This window comes from Pezoporus occidentalis, unplaced genomic scaffold (assembly GCF_034315485.1).
Source record: "Pezoporus occidentalis ecotype Australia unplaced genomic scaffold, CSIRO_AGI_Poc_V1 ctg93, whole genome shotgun sequence".
Lineage (NCBI taxonomy): Eukaryota > Metazoa > Chordata > Aves > Psittaciformes > Psittacidae > Pezoporus > Pezoporus occidentalis.
The window spans coordinates 5,325,816-5,347,206 of record NW_026916294.1 but is presented as its reverse complement, the minus strand read 5'-3'; the positions used below and the strand labels follow the sequence as shown (position 1 = coordinate 5,347,206).

Here is a 21,391-nt window from a genome sequence, read left to right as displayed (position 1 = left end):
CTCTTCAAGATTCTCCAGTAGTTTCAAGGCATCTGCCCTGAATTACACCTACTGAAGGATAAATCAGTTTAGACCTGTCCTGAGTGAAGATAGTATTTTGTGTAACACCTCATCAAAATCCTGCATTTCCTTGCAAAACAGATGGTTGGGATATGGTAGAATTTGGTCTTGTGCAACCAGCTAAAATCATAATAAATCATTTCTGCTTAGATGCAGTACATTTATCTCCATGTGATGCTGTCAGATGGAATCAATGCTTTTAGGTTTTAGGAACAAAGGCTTCCTTTAGTATAGTACTACTGAGAAACTGAAAGAGTTTAGGCTAAATTAAAAATGAGTCTTGCAACTTCTGAGGAAAAACAAGTGAGGAAAAAAGGATTGTACTACTGTCCCTTCCAAAACGAAACTGGTGTGTCCTCATCATTCAAGCAGATACAACAGCTAGAAGCAGATATTGTATGCCAATGGAAAGAATATATATTGCGCACATAAAAGGCTGCAACATAAATTTGAAGAAATATGGGACTCCTTCATATAGGTAAGGTCAAACTTTTCCCTCAAGCAGATAATTACAGGCTTGGGGTGAGTAAATCTTATTAGCCTCTCAGCACCTTATCTCCCCTCATAGAGACTGGTAGTAGATATATAGTAGATATATCCTACTTCAGGCACTTTCTGGATTGCATGATATTGCCTTATGCAGTCCAGTCCTAACTGCGACCATCGTATTTCACAGTGGAATGGCTATGGATAGTCAGTAAATAGGTCATACCAGAGAAGAGATGAAAACAGATTCCCGTATTTTGGAAGGGATAGGAGTTACAAAAGGAGATGGCAAGAAAAAGTCACTTTGGTACACATCTCTCTTTATAGTAACACTGGATTCCAACACACCCCTCAAATATTACAGTCTGGACCCTTGTTTTTGAGGGAGCAGGGCAGGCTTTGGCAGCCCAGGCCATCAGGTACCTCTGTAGAGACAGTGATGGCCAACGCCTTGTCGGGTTGTGCCGAAATGGGACTCCTGGGCCTGCGGGCAGGGTGGGGAAGACCCCAGTGACACCTGGTAAAGGGCAATAGGGCTTATTAGTACCCTCGGGGGCTGACAGAACAGATATTTTATCATGCATCTTGTGACTTGTGTTGTTTTGCTCCAGTAGTATACCAATATCCACAGGCAGTTACAGCCTCTGGAGGTTAACATATAAATGCTACTCACTGTGTCGTCCTCTATGGGAGAAGAAAGGGGATGTATCTCTCATGACCCAGGTCAAGTTCCAAGCAGAGTAACCAGGAGGAAGAGGTGGGCTACTTGCTGGGAGATCCGAAGGGCTCAGACCTTTCGTTAAAAAAAAACAAAACTAAAATCAAAACCAAACATTACGTATGACATAGCTGTTTATATGCTACACATCAAGTGCAAAGATCTTAAACAGCTTTATAGACCATATGCAACATGCACCGATATAGAATCATAGAATCATAGAATAATTAGGGTTGGAAGGGACCTTAAGGTCATCTAGTTCCAACCCCCTCTGCTGTGGACAGGGACACCTCACACTAAACCATCTCACCCAAGGTCTCGTCCAGCCTGGTCTTGAACACTGCCAGGGATGGAGCATTCACAACCTCCCTGGGCAATCCATTCCAGTGCCTCACCACCCTAACAGGAAAGAATTTCCTCCTTATATCCAATCTAAACTTCCCCTGTTTAAGTTTTAACCCATTACCCCTTGTCCTATCACTACAGTCCCCAATGAAGAGTCCCTCTCCAGCATCCCTATAGGCCCCCTTCAGATACTGGAAGGCTGCTATGAGGTCTCCACGCAGCCTTCTCTTCTCCAGGCTGAACAGCCCCAACTTCCTCAGCCTGTCTTCACACGGGAGGTGCTCCAGTCCCCTGACCATCCCCGTGGCCCTTCTCTGGACTTGTTCCAACAGTTCCATGTCCTCTTTATGTTGAGGACACCAGAACTGCACACAATACTCCAGGTGAGGTCTCACAAGAGCAGAGTAGAGGGGCAGGATCACCTCCTTTGACCTGCTGGTCACGCTCCTTTTGATGCAGCCCAGGATACGGTTGGCTTTCTGGGCTGCGAGCGCACACTGAAGCTGGCTCATGTTCATTTTCTCATCAACCAACACCCCCAAGTCTTTCTCCTCAGGGGTGCTCTGATATTCAAATACTTCTTGGTTGGTTCTTCCTTCCTAATACATGTGTGCTCAGGGAGACAGGAGATTAATTGCTTTACATCCCAAAATTATCATCACCTAGAAAAACTACCAAGTTTAATCTTACATTCAAGCTAAGTTCTCTTTGACCTCTCAGCCCCTCAATTTGTTTGGTTTTGGTTCTAAGTTTTGTTAACATAAGGAGATCCTGTACACAGGCAAACATGTGCTCAGCTTCTATTCAACAACCCAATGCTTTTGGGGGTGAGAATATGACAGTGACTTAGAACAGTCAAAACAGTAGACCCAGAACAATACAGACCTGCACTAATTCTGCAATGCTACAATGATATTAGAGGTGCAAAGAGAAACACTATGTGAAACAATATGCAAGGTCAATGAGCAAAGCAGAATTCTGTAAGCTTTGAAAGACAGATTTTCCCTGTGAATGTTTAAGTTGGATTTTCTGAAGATAACTTGAAGGATCTTAAGTATTCTCATCTCATTTTTTGAGGTCCTGAAGGGAAAGGTAGGATTTAACTGTAGAAATACAGGCAGGCAAGACTTGTGTTTGGGAAGTTGGTTTGATGGAACAAAATAAACCTGTGGGTTGCTGATATGTTCTTAGAATTCTCACAGAAGATATAAAGAATTTGTTATTTAGAAAAAGAAATTAAAAGCACATTTTTGATCTATTAAATACTATTTCTCTCAAGTAAGAATACTAGAGTAGCTTGCTTGAATTCTTTTAGTTTAGGTGCAACACTAAGCTCTGCTGCAATAACAGCAAAACAAGTCGGTAATACCTCTCAATAAAGATTGGTAAAACTTCCTGTAACAATAGGAATTAACTAACTTAGGGTAATAATTAATTCAGAGTGCTGAGGAACTGTCCTCTTGGATGGATAAACAGTAAGGGATAATATAAGATACAGTTAAGAGGATAATAGTAAACAAGGTAAATGGCTGATGCCTGGGGAAAACACTGCTTTGATTGTGTTAAAGCTCTGCTTAGCCTTGCTGCTCACTTCCACTGAAGAAAAACTGGAAACTTTCAGAGGGACTTGTCAGGAGCTTAAATACCAAGTGTCAGCTGTGCCCTCTCTCATTCTCAGTGCAACCTTATCGTTAGCACACTCCTGTAACTGAGTAATGATAGGGAAACTAAGAGAAAAAGAACCATTCTTATTAAGAGATGTAATTCTTGCTCATTGCTTAGAGCAATAATCTTCAAGATAAGAATGGACTTCACGCTGTATTGCAAGCTATTCTTCAGTGGGAAAAATTTTATACCCCTAATGGCACAATTAAACCTGCTAAGTTATGGTCCAGTAACTAAATATCCCCTATTGTTGTCTGCAATGTAGCGACACAGAAGATCAGACCAGTGATTTCTAAGGGTAGGTACCAAACCTAGTGTGCTGCCTTCAGCTGTGAATGATGAAATGATAGGTAACTATGGAATAATCTCTATATTGGCTTTTTCTCCCTAACACCAAGACATAGTTGACACATCTTTCACTCATAAGGCTGGTTGTGGCAAATAACGTCAGGGTCCATTGCAACAGTTACAACAGTTGCTAAAAGTGGATTATTTCCTACAAATGTGATTCACTTCAGTGCTAATATAAAAATTAAAAGAAGAATATTAAAAAAAATGAGCTCCTGAAATAAGCTGGTTTTAAAAGCAATGCATGATCTGCCTGATGCGAGATGTCTGACCAGTATCAATATCCCTGTTATAACATTTGCACCCAGTGACTCACCAAAACAGGAATGATTTAATATCCTAAACACAGACAATGGATCTCCCACAGACAACAACTCTGCAGCCTCTTTACCCTGAACAGACCCAAATGAATGCAGACGTCGTGTTCAGTACTGATGAAGAGCCAAACTTTGGGGTCACAACCCCGAAAACCAGACCTGCACTCCATCCCTCCTCCCATGGCAAAATAATCTGGGAGAAAGCCACTGAGGTGCATCTTGAGTTCTGCAGGCACAGAACTCTGAATTAAATCCCTGCTGCTGTCCTGACCAGCCTTAGCTGGGAACCAGAAACACAACCAAATTACCCCAAATTTCCTGGCACTCCTCACACTCAGAAGGATGCCTCTACACATTGCACTCATCAGAGATCATGCCTACCTTCAGCCTCAGCTAAGTGGAAATGTTCCCTCTGTCCCCAGTATATGTAGGAAATTGAGACACAAAATAAAGCTGAATGTCAGAGCAGATGATGGGGCAGCCCAGGCACAGGAACCCCTCCTCTACCAGCAAGAAGAGATACATAAGAGATTACATTAAGAAATTGAAAGTTCGTCTCTATTTTTAAAGAACGGAATGATTCAGTTCAAATTATTTTAACCTAAGAACTCCTTTTGCTCATATTCTTTGGGATTAATTTTGGAACTTCATCTCAAATGATTTGTTTGGGCTATTGGTCTGAACTTGAAGACAAGAAGATTGTATCAGAAGTTATGAATCTTTCCCAATTAAGTTATCTTCAGAGAAAGATGCTGGGTAAAAGGTTTTTGTATAGCCAAGAGGCTACTCTTCACAGTGAGGAATGATTTGATTTCAGAGTGAGCTATAGGGTAGGAAAAGGAGAGACCTTTCCTCTTCCCCCTCCAGGGCATTATACATCCAGAGAGGTAATAACAGAAGACTGTATCAGCTAAATAAACACTTCTCGTGCAGCAAGGGTAATGCAAACAGAGACCACACTGTGGCCATTTGACAAAAGATATGGGTTTTAGCCCTCTCCAAACCAATTCATACTGAAGCCAAAAAGCACTAAGAAAGCTTTGTCTCCTTTTTAAATAGGCAACCCCCCCATTCCAGTTGTTTGGACCAGGGTGCTCTGTCACTTGCCAACAGTAACCCTAACCTTTAACAGAAATTAATGGATTAGCAATTGGAAGCTGACAGCTCCATTTTTAGTAGCCAGAAGTATAGCAAGGTGCAACAGAGGTTTCTTTGATATTCCTGCCTAAAGGAATATCCAGGGCCAAATCCTGACCTAAGGTACTCCATCCCAGCTAGAAACATGCACCTGAAGAGAACATTTGACATTTCTGGTTTTAAACGTGTACAAATGAATCTCCTTAGGGGATGTGAAGTTCGTTCAGCTCACCAAGAGTTTTGGTAATAAACCCAAAAATGGCTCATGTGTACTGAAGTCAAGCCTCAAGGCTACAAATTCATCATATCAAATATTTATGTATTATTTTAATGAAAAATGCCTCTTTACTAGAATAACCCATGTTCACATAAAAATGGAACAACAAGAAAGGCTTCGACTTGGGTTAGTTTTAAACAAACAGGGTTTCCTCCCTTTTCTTGCCCTTTTTGGAAGAAGAAAGAAATATCCCCAGCAATTTATGCAGGCACTTTTCTAAAGTCCTGTGCAGTGCAGAAATGTAATTGAATTTTTATCAAAACACCTATGCCTTTTTTAACCAAAAAGTGCACCTGCATGTAACTGAATATTGCTTATTACTGCCCTTGGATATTGCTTCATTACTCAGTAGATAAGCTTTCTCACTTTGCTGAGCTGCATTATTCCCAGCTTCTCAGTGGTAAATCTGAGGTGACAAATCTGCATGTGCCTGTCCTCTAGATTTCAGAGTTGCAGCAGATGTGTAATTAATAACCGGGATCACCATGTACTTTCAACTGCATCCACACCTGGGAAAAGATCTCAAAATCATTCATATTTGTTTGTGTGAATATCAGATATCAACATGAGAAGTATTTGTGATGCTGATTTGTAACAGCAATCAATGGAGTAGTTACTAGAAATATTACAGTGATGTGGTTAGAAACAGCTCCCATGAGGATCTGCATTTTCCAATCTCTGGGAAAGCCTGATATTTCAGAAGTTATTCCAGTTCTAAGAAAAAGGGAGCAAATTTTCCACAGAAAAGATACTACACAGTTATCTTTTCCATTTGGGACCAATGGAACTTCATTTCATTAAAACAAACAGAAAACCCTACAGGCAGCTGAGAGACATGGAAACCTACGAACCAGAGGCAGGCCAAGGACATCCTGGTAAGAGGCAGATCCAACACTGCAGGGCCCTGAAGCCCAACATCTCCATCTTGCAAAAGAGTTCTCAGGACCTGAGCTGGCTATTATGAAGTCCTGGCTGGCTCTGAGCAGCCAGATGTTCGGGCTTGCCTCTGTCTAGCTCAGAGGCTACACCCCAGAGTTCCTTGATAAAGGAATCCTGAGTTCCTGGCCCCACAGAAGTTCTTGGTTTCAGTTTTGGGGGGTAAAGGGATGCAACCAGAGGGAAAAAGATTGCCTAAGAACTCAGGGTAAGCTCTCAAGTTCATAACTGATCCTCATGATCACACTAATAGTAGTCACACAGCCTCTTAGAAACTTTAATTTTCCCTCTTCCCATCTACAGTCATACCCAGTCATCCATGAAAGTGCAAGAACTACACTATATCAAGGTGACCCAGAAGCACCAATAGCAACAAACAGGCCAAGTAAAGGCTTTGTGAATAATCCATAGACTCAGCTGTGCTCATACAAATCACTGCCTAAATGACATTCAGAAGCCAAATTCACATTCTGTTTATAGTCAAGCTGGAGAACGAGGCAAAGGGCAAGCTCGTTCTATGCAGTTTCTTGCTCTGACTCGTTGGTGAGCTACACTAATCGGTGGATGTACTCCAGGGTTCCCTTTTACAAACCCTTTCAGCAGAACAAAAACGTCTGCTGACAGTCTTGTCAAGTTTATCTTTTTAGCTGGGAAACATATTTAATAATGCATCATGTTACAATGATTTCATGTTATATTGAAAGCCTGATGAGTGCAAATAAAGGACAGTACGTGTGTCAGCGCCTGGGCTGGGTTGCTGCAGAGAAGAAATTAGCATTTAGTGGGCTGTAGCAGACGTGTGGATGGTGGGTTCAGTCAGAGGTACTGCATGAGGCATGGAAGTGATCAACAACCTGACTGGCAGATGCTTGATGTGTAAATTTGGGAATAGCATACACTTCCCGTACATGAAGCTTGTGTCACTAATAAAACTGCATTTAACTCAACACCTGTGCTATCCTTCTGGCCGTGACGACTTTTCTTTTTGGTCTTTAAGGCTTATTTAAAATGTTCTTTTAGCCCCTTTATGTTTGCAATGTATTTTTTTTCCATCTCCTTTTCATATGGAGTATTAGCTTTTGATTGGAAAAAAACACTTGCCTCAAACCTGCCTCATTCAGTCAGCAAACAACTACTGCACAGCTCCATTCTTTTCTACCCACTAGGCAGTCCCTCTACCTACCACTGATGCAAGGAGAGGCTGTGTAAGTCTGGGAGATGTGGTCTCAGCAAAACCTGGCTTATGGAAGAAGAGGAGCACAAAACACCCAAATTACAATCCCACTAAGGCACTGAGACAGGGAAATATTGACACAGAATCACATGTTGATGATCATTACAGGGGAAAAAGGAATCCACACTTTCCTATTCAAAAAAAAAACACAGGGGAAACCCATACTGTTTTCTTTGCTGCTTTCTGTGACTTCTTCTTAGTATTTGCATGTAAACTCTATATATAAATATATAAAATCTATATAAAATCTATGTATTGTAAAACCTAATGTATTTTTTGAATTTCTACTTTGAACGCAAGTGGCATGCAAAGAGCATTACAAAACCCCACTTCAAATGACCAAGCTTATCTTCCAGCCAGTTCAGCTACTACAGTTTAAAAATACACTGCCATCTAGAGCATACTACTTACTGCATCTCGGATGCTCTGCAGGTGCTGAAGACCTGCTTAGTAAAACACCACGAAATGGCCATGACTTACTGATAAAGAGCTCTGGATCTCAATTACAGACCAGAGTAGGAATGGCTTAAAGTTGTTACTCATCTGTGTGTGTACACGGGACCTTTAAAAAAATCCAGCAGTAGACTGGTCTTTGCTGTTAACAATCTTTTACAGCACAATGAAGCATCTCTGTGGGCAACAGAGAGAAAACAAAGGACTGAGTGTTAGTAACTGAACTGCTCTCAGCTCCTACCGTGATTGCTATACCAGTATATATACTACATATATATACCCCATGCTATGCCAGCATATAAACTATACCAGTTTGCTTCTCATCTGTCATAAGTGGGTTCCAGTCTGAGTCTCGCCTGTCCTAGCTGGTGTCTTCGGCCTATATATTCTCTATTTGCATGTGTCAGATTACTCCTCTACAGGTACTTTCCCCTAGTCTGTACTCAGTTAACATAACCTCTAGAAGCACAGCGGCCAGGCTTTCAAGTTAAAAAAGAATCGTTCTTTTAAGTGTTTTAATAATTCATTACACATACGGACTTCAAACCATACTTTACCTTGGATTTCTGCATAGTTACGTCTATATTTAACACGTACACCCATCTGGGAGTCCCTCTTCAGATTTGCACACTTCCTATATCATTTTAAGTAGTGGGATTAAGGAAAAAAGAAAGAAACCAACCCAGAAACAACCTCCTGCTCTTTATACACTTAAACCCCTCTTTTGTAGTACACTGACCATGTACTAAACCAGAATGCATATAACAAACACCACAAAGCAGCCAGCACTAACATAGCTACAGATATTTAGATACTCAGTGGCCCAGTCCCTGTAAATTTTAATGCAAGCTTGTATTTTTCTCAACATCTCCTTTTGATCTGTCTCTCTCGTTTTCAAGGTGTGGCATTCAATGCTCACTTCTAGTTGTTATTTCTTAAGTGTCAACGGGCAAAGGTACATGCTAAAATTCCTTGAACATTTAAATGTCTGGGGAATGAGTATCTGAGGGTTTTGGAGGAGATCTGAATCTCTGTGCTCCGCAGGAGGCTTTTCACCCTCAGAGCAGGCAGCCCGCATCCCTTTTACAGACTGCTTTGATCAGGATGAAAACGGTGGTAACTCACTTCTCCTCCCACACTTTCATGCCACGTCAGTACCTCTGGCTCTGGAGACACTTGTAACAAAGTTTATGAAACCTTTTTTCCTTTCATATATAGCAACTAAATGCCCCCCTTCCAACTCAAATCCACCTAGAGTCACACCTGACTTGAGCATTTAAAATCCTCTCTCCCACTGCACTGCACCACTGAGCTTGGGCATAAGCCCACCCCAGGCACAAGCTGGCCCTGTTTCTCTACCTAGAACCATTCAACAATGTCACCTGCAAATGCTGGCCAGTAAATACTGGATATTTGGAGAAAGCAAGAGCAGTGGCGTAAGTCAGCCTTATTTTTCCTCATTACTATCAGTATTACTGCTTCAGTAAGAGAGGGGGGAAATTCCAAGCTTATTGCACAAGTGCATGTGAAAGATGGCAGCAAAAGGTTCAATAATAGTCCCATATATAAGGATACAAATCCACGGGCTTACTTTTAAATGAGACATCCCCAGCCCTTCACATTTAAAACAGGCCACAAGCAAGGGAAATAAAATACAGGAACTTTAGGTAAAAACTGGAGATTTCCCGTACAAAAGAGGCAGAAATCCTGAAGCCTCCCATAGGAAGTGTGCCTTGTCTGATCCACACAGACAGGGAGAACACCTTTAGAAAGGTCAGTGCAGCTCCAGAGGCTTTGTCCAGCTTCAATACAGGGTTACATTCTGAAACCTTGCAACCCGAAGATTTAGAAGAAGAATCTTAAAATAAGCCTGTTGTTATCAAAACAGAAAGTGAACGCTCTGAGGAATTATACAAAGCCCTACCTATGTACAACAGACACAAACTGTGAAGCTGTGACAGTTATGAATTTCCTGCCACTTGTATGGCTAAGCCCATTTATTTGCTGCATTAGGCACTTCTGTTAAGATACAGTGGTGCGGAATAGCAACAAATGCGCAGGGTGTTTTGGTACCAGAGAGAATACTAGATATTTGTTATTGGTAGGCAAGCTGCATTATTTCTAGAAATAGCAAAAGGGTGCGATGACTATTTCAATCTAAACCACAGCTGTCTTGGCAGTAACAATAAAAACTACTTCATATTCCCTTTACTGGGAAAGATGCCAATGTGCTTATATTGTCTGATTTCACTGCAACGTTTAATTTTGCTTAAGGTAAAGGACAGCATCTCTGACTGCAACTGTGGGGTATTTAGATGTGGAAGCACTTCTCAAGGAGGTTCTGCAAATGCTCATCCAGTTCCAACCCCCTGCCATGGGCAGGGATACCTCACACTAGACCAGGCTGCTCCAAGCCCCGTCCAACCTGGCCTTGAACACTGCCAGGGATGGGGCAGCCACAGCTTCTCTGGGCACCCTGTGCCAGGGCCTCAGCACCCTCACAGGGAAGAATGTCTTCCTTACATCTAACCTAAATCTCCCCTGTTTAAGTTTGAACCCAAACTTCACTCTATCTTGCAGAAGTGAAATTCTGCACATCTGGAACAGAGCCAGTGTGTGGATGGGGCTTTAATGTGCACAAATAAACCAGAAGAGCCTTGCAGGAATATCTAGAAGGACAGCAAGGTATTTTATACTGATTTTTGGTTTCCATTGTTTCCCCGAGTTTATGTCTATCTGAATTCTTCCCCACAAAAGAGAAATCACTTCTCTCCCACCCAGAACATGCACTGTTCAAAAAGAATTTCCCAAAGTGATTACCAAAAGGCCTGTAAGAGAAATGATTACAAATGGCTGAGTTAACTGCTCCGGATGGCCTCATCAGTCATCATAACACAGTCTCAGCACCAGACTCATCAGGGCAGGCAACTTGTCATGGCAGATGACACCTCTTCAAGAAGACTTCCTCCCGTGGCTTTTCCCCAAGAAAGTCTGCTGGGATAAGGGGCTTCCAGCAGCGGTCCTTAAGCAATCATCAAAGAGGAATCATCACAAGCTGCCTACAGTGAGCTGTTTCTGGGTTGGGGACCTTTAGTCTCCAGGCGTGCAATGTTTTATCTGCGTGCACAACTTGCAATCAAAACACTCTGGGCAGCTGCTCTGCAGGTGAATTTAGAGATGATGATAAGAGTGACAGATTAAGTGAGAGGAGGCCAGAAAAGGCTGAGACAGCACTGCCAGCCCCAAATGCCACAGACCAATTTGCAACGTATGCCTCATTTTCTGCATCTAGAAGAGGAAGAGTCGGTACAACAGATTTAGTTTATTGTAAGTCTGCTATGGAAACCCGTTAAGTTGAAGTTTTCTGAGTTACAGAGTGCCTTCTGTGATGAGCACCACGCTAAGAGCCATTATAAATAAAAGCCAACTTACCATCCCATAGATACTGTTTTGTGAACTGGAACTCGAGAGCACTAATTGCATTCCCAGCTCTTCTTTTCTGCAGTGAGATCTAAAATGAACTGTGTACTTTCTCCTTTTGCCTTGCTTTTATCAGCTATTAAAATGCAACTAATACTGCTCACGGGGCTTCAGAATCCTTGGCCAAAAAGCAATAAATATGTTTATGAAGAAACATCTAAGGAAGCTTAAGGTTTTCAAAGTATCTGTTCCCTTAAACTCTGTACTCTTGCTCCTCACACACAGTTTTCACTACAGCAAAGGGTAACAAGCTTGTTTAAGAAGAACAGTTGGCTGCGTAGTAACACACAGCTCAGTCAGAGTGACGAGGCAAACTATCTGCAATGAACAGTGTGTTTGTGAGATTTGGCACTCGTTGCCTGTTTGCAGATTGTTCATGGACAGCCCCGCAGTTGATGAATACTTTGAAATTACTCAAATATTTACTGGGAACAGATTTCAGCCCTTGGGGTGTTTTTGTTTGTTTGCTTTGTGTGGTGCTCCAGCTATGCACCAGTTGGTCTTTCAAATGCCCGTGGTACTGAATAGGTGTTGGATCCGAGCAGCGATCTGAATTCCTGCTTTACAGAAAAACCCAGGATTTCTCTTTTTTTCCATTCCACATGTTGGAAAGAACAAGAATAAAACTGAGGTTTCCTAGAAATACAATCTTATATAGGAAAACAGCTTGGGAGCAAATGTTTCTTTGTGTAAAGGAATTAAGATTTAAGTGTTTCATATCGATTTTACAGTATAGTATAGTTGCAAATGAAGTAAATCATCCAAATGCTTCATGTGGTAAGGTCAAAACATTGCATTTTGATTTTCTCCCAGCCTGAAGACGACCCTGGCATTTTGGGTAACTTGACTGATTCCCATATGAAGGCTAGTTATCAAAATGATACTTCCTGATGGAAAATCTGGCATTAGAAAACAACTTCAGTAATTCTAATTCTTATGCATCTGACAAGATACGACTTTGCTATGCAGCTGCCGGAGCAGCTCTCTTAGAATGCCCTGACAGAGACCTGGAACCAGCTTGGTTCCAGTCTGGAATAAGCTCATGGAGAGTCAACAAGGTCCTTTGATAAAATGAGTAAAGAGCACAGCAGGCTGAGCACAGCTATGTGAAACTCATAAAACATTCAAGTGAAAGAAATTCTCTGCTGGCTACAAACTTCAGACGAGTATTTATTCTTATTGACGGAGAGGGAGCTGCATGTCAGACACAGTGCAAGCCACTGCGGGAATTACAACAATCCCCACCAGAATGATGCCACTGCTCCATACATCCATACCCTTCCTTGATCACGCTGGCAGGCAGCTTCAGAATGAAACACACGCATTTTCCTTTCCTTTGTAAGAAAATTGGTCTTTCTGTTTACAAGCTGCCCACCCCAGTTAGTCCTACCCGCAGCTTTAACTGGCTTACGGTGCACACAGCTGATCCATCACTGAAGGCAGTAAGCTGAAGTTGCATGTGTGGAGCTGCAGAGAGCTATTCCCTAAGTTTGCATTCAATCAGGGAGGCAAAAGCATTCATCCTTTTCACCAATTTTGGTTTCCAACTGGGAGAAGGCTTTTGAAATAGTTTTACAAACCCCTTCCAAGGCCTGCCTAAGATCCCACTGGCAATGACAGTCATGGAAACTACCAGGTGAGGATTTGGGGCATTTTAAAGGATCTTGTCGTATGTCTTAACAAGTAGAAATAAATGGCAGCCTTAGCAGTCAGCCCTCCAGAATTCATTAATGAACTGACTACACCTTACCCAGGAGTACAGGTTGAGACAGTCTTGGAAACTCTACAAAACTACATGAAGAGTAAGTATTTGTATTCACAGAATCAGAGAATCACAGAGTGCTTTGAGTTCAAAGGCACCTTAAAAGCCATCCAGTTCCGAGCCCCTGCCATGGGCAGGGACACCTTCCACCAGACCAGGTTGCTCCAAGCCCCATCCAATGCGGCCTTGAACACTGCTAGGGATAGGGCAGCCAACAGCTTCTCTGGACAGTGTCAGTGTCTCTGTCTGGGCAGTGTTTCTGGACTGTGCCAGTGTCCCACCACCCTTACAGTAAAGAATTTCTTCCTAATGTCTAATCTAAAAGTCCCCTCTTTTCCGTTTAAAACCATTCCCCCTTGTCTGTCATTACATACCCTTGTAAAAAGTAACTTGTTATTCAAAACTGTTGTAGAGAGTTACCTTGTATTAAAATACTTGCTGCACACCACACTGCTGTCTTACAGCATCTTTCCCCTGCCTGCTGTGGAGATGATTGTACCCCACGAGCAAGGAACCAGGAGCTCTTGAGCTGGGACCAGAGGCAGCACTGGCTCTGAGGGGAAGTTTTCTCCCCAGCATTTTGCAGCCAGGTGCCTCTCACCAGGGCAAAGCGTGGTCTGGAGCAATGGAAGGACACTGAAGGGATGGCAAGGTGTAGGGACAGACTGATCCTCACAGTGTGGGACTGAGTATATTCTTCTGTGAATGAAACCTGCCTCTGTCCAGCTCATGCAGGGGTTTCGATTAGCAGGCACCGTCTCAGATGTTTGTGCTCCCTGAGCATCCACAATCTAACATTTATCAGGGAAATAGCACTACCTTGTCTAGTCTGCCCTTACTGCATTGCTAAAAGTAGTAATTAACCTGTTTTCCTGCTCCTTGCTATCTCTGGACTACACCTGCTTACACTAGGTTGATCAGAATCCAGCTCACAACTCCCAGGAATTAACATCATTATCTCCTTGTACAGACTGCCTGAGCTGCATCTTCACCTCCCGGGCTCTGGCTCTAAGTTTTAATCTGCTGGTAGTTCTGCTTTCTGACCACAGGAGCATCAAGAACTTTCCCTGCTTCCTCTCCATTTCCTATTCTGAAATGCAGTCTGTCTTGCTTCTCAAGGCACTTCTCAGTTGAGCATCTCCAGCAGCATCTAACCTGCCATTTCCATGATGATCAACTACAGCTGCAAGATTCCTACAGTACATCCACTAAAAGTGAAACTTAAGTCGAACCACTTCAGTCAAACTCTCCTCAATTTTGAGGTGTGTTAAATCAAGCTCCATACTGGAACCCTGGCTAGGAGGGATCTGTATCATCTCATGTCAGGTAACTGCAGAGTATGATGTCACTTCTAGTGTAGTCTGAAAAGGATTTATCAGAGAGCTATCACCGTTGACAGTCAATCACAGTGCTGTAATCAAAATCCAAACTGCTACTTTGAGGTCTGTTTTTTGTGACACTGGACAATCAGAATTGGTATGGGATGAAATAAGCAAGATTGCTCAGAATTTCATCTAACTTTTTAAGATAATCTGTTTGGATTTTTTTTTTTTTCCTTTTTCTTTTTTCCTTGAGCTCCTCTCTCTTCCAGGTAATGCTGCTTTTCCAGTAATGTAGATTCAAGATGTACCTTTACCAGCTACAGAAAGAGAGCAGAATGCTGCAGGCACACAGGTTCTCTTCTTCCATCCAGTTTTGCAGGTGTTGGCGGTCAGTATCCCAGTGATCACTTCCTTAACCAAATTGCATGACACTTCCCAATTTTTTACATAGCTGCTACACAGAAATCAGCTGTGCAAAGGTATTATAATGGGACTTTCTAGTAATGCAGCAGCAGTACTCAGCAGCACATGAAAAATGCACTCATTTCCTAACCTGCAAATGCAACGTAGGGTCAAAATTAAGCTGGGTTTCTTCTGCCTTTTGCAGTGCACGTAGTTGTAAAATCCTTGTAAACTGAAATAATGGTCTCTGTAAACCCATGCAGTCCCAGTGCTTTCAGTGGTCAGGGTAGGTTACTCACTAGAACCCGGGTTAACAGCACCATTATTGATAGCACCAGGGTGCCTGAGAGCCTCCGTGCTGTGCCGCCTATAATTTTTGGTGGATGTAATATAGGAAGGTGGAGATTCCAGCTTGCTCAAAGCTGAATTGGTTCTGCAATGCTAACGGAAGTAAAAAGCAATAAAAGCCATCATGTTGTCACTAACAGATTTTATGTGCGCCTGAAAGTACACGGGGAGTTACTCTATTGATTAAATAAGGACCTTTTTGACTAGTCATTCTCTGGAGTAGAATAGCATTTTAAGATTGGTAGTGAATTACAATCCTTTGAGGAGTTCATCATGGTGCTGTGGCATTCCTGAGTTTAGCGTGCCCCAGTCCTGCAGTAAGAGCAAAACATCCTACAATACCTGCCTGCAAGCTGGTTTGAAGAAGCAAAATCCAGCACAATCCACAGCTGGTATGGGGTCAAAAGTCAAAGATTTTGCTAATACACAAAGCTTCCATGTGCCAGCTAAACATCAGGGATATACTTTACTGAAGACGTGCAAAACATCCTCTGTGTGGCTTAAGCATTGCGTCTACCAGTATCTTACTGGAGGCTGAGCTCCAGGCAATAGAGAGCTGGTAAAAAACTGGGCTACAACCTAATGCCTGCATCCTGTGGCAGAATCAGAGAAACAAAGTTTCCTCTGTCAGTGTATTGATTTTTCCAGGCTTGGCTCTTTTTTTAGAAACAAATGTTCTTTGGAACCTGATTTCATCCTGAAATGATGGTGGGGAGGAATGTAATAGTTGTTTATTGTTCTGGCTCTAACTGCAGAAAGCTGTGATCTGGCAGGTATATGTGATCTAACGGAGCTTGAGGGGTAAGTTTACTCACTGCTGGAAACAAAGACAGGAGAAGTTTGCAAACCAGGAAACCTCCTTAAACAAGGAAAACATGGGTGACCACAGACCAAGGGGTGCAGCTGGTATGCCAGAGGGCAGGGCTGCCATCCAGAGGGACAATTACAGGCCAGGGAAATCGGCCAACGGGAACCTCATGCAATCCAAGAGGGACAAATGCAAAGCCCTGCACCTGGAGAGGAGGAATTTCCTGTGGGATAGAGGCTGGGCACTGCCTGGCTCCAGAACAGCTCTGCTGAAAGGGCCCTGAGGCACAGCAGGCTGTGCATGGGCCAGCAGGGCTACAGAGATGGCAGTATGGGGAAGATCACAGACCACAGATTGAGGGAAGTGATCAGCTCCCTTTACTCAGCAGTTGTTAGACCACTGGATCCAGCCTGGGACACCCAGTGTAATGGTGTATAAAAGAAAAATGGCAGTTAATTGGAGAGAGCTCAGGAGAGGCCACCAAGCTTGTCAGGGCAGGAACACTCACCTTGTAAGGAGAAGCTTACTGGGGCTTCCTCAGCGCAGGGAAGGGATGGCTTGGGGGAAACCCCCGTACACAGGGGAATGTGGCTGAGGTGCAGCTTATTGCAGAGGTGTCCAGCCCTGAGGAGAAGGACCTGGGATAGACAAGAAAGCTCCCTATGACCTGGCAGTGTATTGGGCTGTATCAAAACGACTGACTGGCGATCTGAGGGAGGCTTTCTCGCCCTCTGCTCTGGTGATGCTCTGTCACAGTTCTGTGTCCAGCTCTGGGGGCAACAACACAAAAGGGATTTGGAGCTGTGTGAGTGAGTCCAGGGGAGGCCACGGAGAAGCTCCGAGGGCTGGAGCAGCTCTGCTCTGGAGCCAGGCTGAGAGAGCTGGGCTGGTTCAGACTGGAGAACAGAAGGCTCCTTAAGGGGAGACCTGAGAGCAGCTTCCAGTGCCTAAAGGGGGTTACCAGAAATCTGGGGAGGGACTTTCTACAAGGGCCTGTAGTGACAGGACAAGGGGGAATGGCTTTAACCTGACAGAAGGGGAGATTTACATTAGACACTAGGAAGAAATTCTTCCCTGTGAGGGTGCTGAGGCGCTGGCACAGGGTGCCCAGAGAAGCTGTGGCTGCCCCATCCCTGGCAGTGTTCAAGGCCAGGTTGGACAGGGCTTGGAGCAACCTGGTCTAGTGTAAGGTGTCCCTGCCCAGGGCAGGGGGTTGGAACTGGATGAGCTTTAAGGTCCCTTCCAACCCAAACCAGTCTGGGATTCTGGGATTCTGTGTGGTGGGTGAACAACAGACATAGGCATAAAGTGGAGCTGGTGAGGTTCTGATTGGACCTAACAGGGCAAGAGGGAAAATCCCTGTGAGAATGACACAGAGGTGGGATGGGGGCTAAGAGAAGATGCTCAGGTTTTCAAGCCCTGACTGGACAAAGCCCTGAGCAACCTGGTCTGAAGTCACTGCTGGCCCTGCTTTGAGCTGGACTAAGAGACCTCCCATGTTCCCTTCCAACTTGAATCACTCTGAGCTAACTAATTGTTGTGGGCCACAGTGCATTTTCAAGGTGACTTAGAGGACCAGTGAGTTTTCATTTAAGACAATTATGATTTCTGATGGCTTGGTAGAAAACCTATTTTGAATGCTTTCCATCAGTGATAGCACAAAAGCAAAATTCAACTTGCATGAATCCCAGCAGGTTTGCACCAAAGTATTTCCCCTACAGGTACCTCTTCTGGCTTCCCTGGGTAGTCTGAGGCACCTGATACCTTCATTTTGCAGATGGAGCAGCAGATATTCAGTTTAAGAGACCTGGTCACGTTTCCGTATCAGAGCCCAAAGTTAAAAGCTAAGATGTGCTCTTATTTTGCACCTGAAACACATCTTCCAAGCATTTGGGCAACATTTTGAATGCTTTGTATAATATATAGAACCTTTGTATAACAATTAGAATGTTTTTAAGAAAGCTTCTTGGTGCTTCTTTGCAGAATACAACCCTGTATAATTCACTGCTGAGAACAGCCGAGGCTCAAACTTCAGCACTGAGCTTCAGCATGAAAAATAAACAGAATTTTCTCTGTTTTTATTTCTGTTTTTTCATTCTATTTGCGTTCTAGGAAACCGGCCTAATAATGCCCAGTAATTCTATAAGTACAGCTTAATCTTAAACAATAACAACAAATGAGTTTCATCTGATCTGCCCAAACACCCAGCGAAGCGCCAAGGGCTGCTGGTGTTAGAGGGATATTGGCAGAAGCCGTTTCCTCAGTTATGGAACAGAGGGAAGGAGACCATTTTTAGCACTTGCTGAGGCAGTTGCAGCAGATTAACTTTAGATCAATGAGTTGCTTGATTATTCTACTTCACTCTTGAGTGTCTTTCAAGGCTTCTCTTTACCAACCAGGAAAATAAATACACACATTTAACGCACTCTCCCAGTCTTTATCTTCATTCACAATGAAGGGCATTTTCTAAAGTGACTGCATGTCATCTGCAGCAGGGCAGAGGTGCCAAAGTGTCCCTGGGTGTCATTAAGTACCTGGTTAAGCAGTGGGCACCCGGAGGCATTTTCAGAGCAGCTTTGACAACTTTGGCTTCCCAGGTTGTCATTGTGTTGTAGTTGGGAAACAGGACAAAAAAGTACTTGATTCCAATTTTTTGCTTATAGGAATCCCTCTCAATTCTAAGCTACCCTTATAACTTGATTTCCTTTCTCCTTTCTCCCCAGTTTACCTTATCCCTGGCTCATGAGTCTTCTGGAGGACCTGCAAAGTATTATACTTGCATGCATGTTCTCCAGTCCCACTCTGTGTCCAGCAGAGCTTGGGAAGAGTCAGGCTGGGGAGCTCAGACCTTTAGCTGGCACAGAGAGTACCACACACTTGCAACCATGTTGGGAGGCATTAGCTCCTTACCTCTGCTCCAGCCCTCCTGACTCCCTGTTGCTTGCTCCTCGGTCCTGCTCAGATCCAGCAGGCTTCAGACTCAGTTTTACTCTGCTTTAGGTCTTCCAGGTAGGCAAAAGAGCTGCCTCCTCCACATTCAATATTGTTAGGAGTCATCCTCAGTCATGGCCAGCCATTGGAGCAGAAGGCTTCTAGGCAAGCCTTTTCTCTGAACACTGAACGCAAGGCATGTATCTGGTACTAGAACACTGAGATCTATGTCATCTGGATTTAGTATCATTTTAACTCGAATACTACTATAGAAATTGCCAGGCCCCACTTGAATGTCTTAAAAAATAACTTATGGTAATATTTTGAAAGCTAATCTTCAATAAAATTATCTCTAGAACAACCTACTGCAGCATATAAGGCTTCTTATTCTTCAGCAAGTAGAGTAAGAATAGTCTGAGTTTCATATCATCATTCTTTGAAGCTATGTCTGGTTCAGAGATCAGGTCTGCTTAGCAGACAATTATTCCTCTACCTTTCTATGCAACCTGCCTATGCCCTGAAGCAGAACTTAAGCATTCTTGAGTTTGTTATTTTTCCCTTTGTTCAGCTTTGGTTGGTTGAATATTTAAAACAAGATACACCATGCCTTTCTGAACTGACATCCGGTTCTTAATAAGAGAACTCCGGGATTTCTCCCTTATCTGCCAAAGCCCTCTGTCCTTTCAGTTGCATGAAGTAATGGAATTTGTAGTTCTATAAATGCATTAGCATTGGACAACTTGATGAACAGACTTACATATTTGTATAACACTACAAATGACTATCATAATGTTTTACTGCCTTGCAACTAAGAAGCCACTGCTACAGTCATTTGCTCATCTCTGTACATAACATATCCGTTACGCCTAAGGGTGTGAATAAAAGTTTACCAAACAGAGACACACTGAAATAATTAACAACCACATTTAAAGAAAACCTAAACCAAACCACAACACATGTGACAGAAACTTATTGTATCTTTCAAAGTGTACCTAGAACATAGGCAAGATAAACTCATCCCTCCCTAGACAAACCTTGTTAGGGGCTTACGGACGTGACTCCTGGCCTTATTGTGTTCCTAGTTCTGTCTTTCACTTCTGCTTCTGTCTGCGGTGACCTTCTACAAATCATGCAACCACTGAAGCCTTGTTTCTCTTTTGCCATATGTTTTGTACCATCATTTAAGCTTGCAAAAACTAAAGAGGATATGCCAAGCCTTTAAATTTTTCTTAATACGCATATGTTCAAAATGTCTCAATTTAGAAACTTAGGATATAGCCAACAATTTGAAAACATCTGAGCATACAGAGAACAATCAGGTATTTATTATCTTCATTTATTTATTATCATTATCATTTATAATTCTAGTAACAGACACAAGCGAAAAGGCTATTCAGTAAAGATGAACTGAAGCAGATATAGCAACCTACAGGTTGCTGATACTGCCTCTAAATAACTCATAGCATTATTTGCACTGCAGCATTTTCTTGCTGTTGCTTCCTCCCCCTTCTCTAGATCACCACTTGCTGCACATGAAAATACAGACATTGCATTGGATCCAATGCACTGAGGCTCCAGATTAGCAAGGAATCTTGCACAGACCTGGACTTGTACATGAGCCATGCTTTCTCTTTCAGATGGGGTGTGGATTTTCAGAGGAATCTAAACAGAGTCAGCTTTGTACATCCCACAGAGATTCACTTGGAGCAGTCCAGGAACTTGTGCAGAACAGTAGTTTTGTTTCAGCACATGACTACCATGGAGTTAGAGCCTTGGGTGACATGGTTTAGTGTGAGGTGTCCCTGCCCATGGCAGGGGGGTTGGAACTGGATGATCTTAAGGTCCTTTCCAACCTTAACTCTTCTATGATTCTATGCTTCACATCCATGGCACATGCCCCTCCCCATTGACATTATTTGGGTGGCACTCACACAGAAAGGGTCACAGGCAGCTCCTCACCAAATTTCCACTACCCATTACACAGAATTCCTCATACAAAGATGGCATAAGGGCAGCACGTGAACATTTGTTCCAGTCTTGAAATGATACTTATGCAGCTAAACTCTTCCAGAAATCCTCAGGTTTCTTAGGATCCCACTTGTTTGGACTGGGAGCCAAGTGGTAAGTATTCCTTTAAGGAACACAAAACACAAACACTCCAGGGATATGTTAGCACTCGAGAACCAGACAGCAAAACAATTGCATGAAGGAATTGTTTACCTTCCTAAACTTGGTTTAGCTTGCACAAATGTCATAAAGAAGGAAAAGCAATAAAACTGAAATGCTGCTCCAGAATGTTCCACTTCAAGTGCACAGGACAGGAAAAGAATGAAGACTAATGTAAAAATCAAAGGTATATGGA

General features: G+C 43.0%; 1 protein-coding gene across 1 annotated transcript in view; it reads right to left on the bottom strand.

The window, feature by feature from the left end:
- Positions 1 to 21,391, bottom strand: part of ALK (ALK receptor tyrosine kinase) — a 320,140-nt gene that overhangs the window by 235,634 nt on the left and 63,115 nt on the right. Inside the window, exon 2 of the mRNA XM_062605735.1 lies at positions 1,220 to 1,339. Coding sequence (XP_062461719.1) covers positions 1,220 to 1,339 — 120 coding nt within the window. The remainder of the gene's footprint in view (positions 1 to 1,219; positions 1,340 to 21,391) is intronic.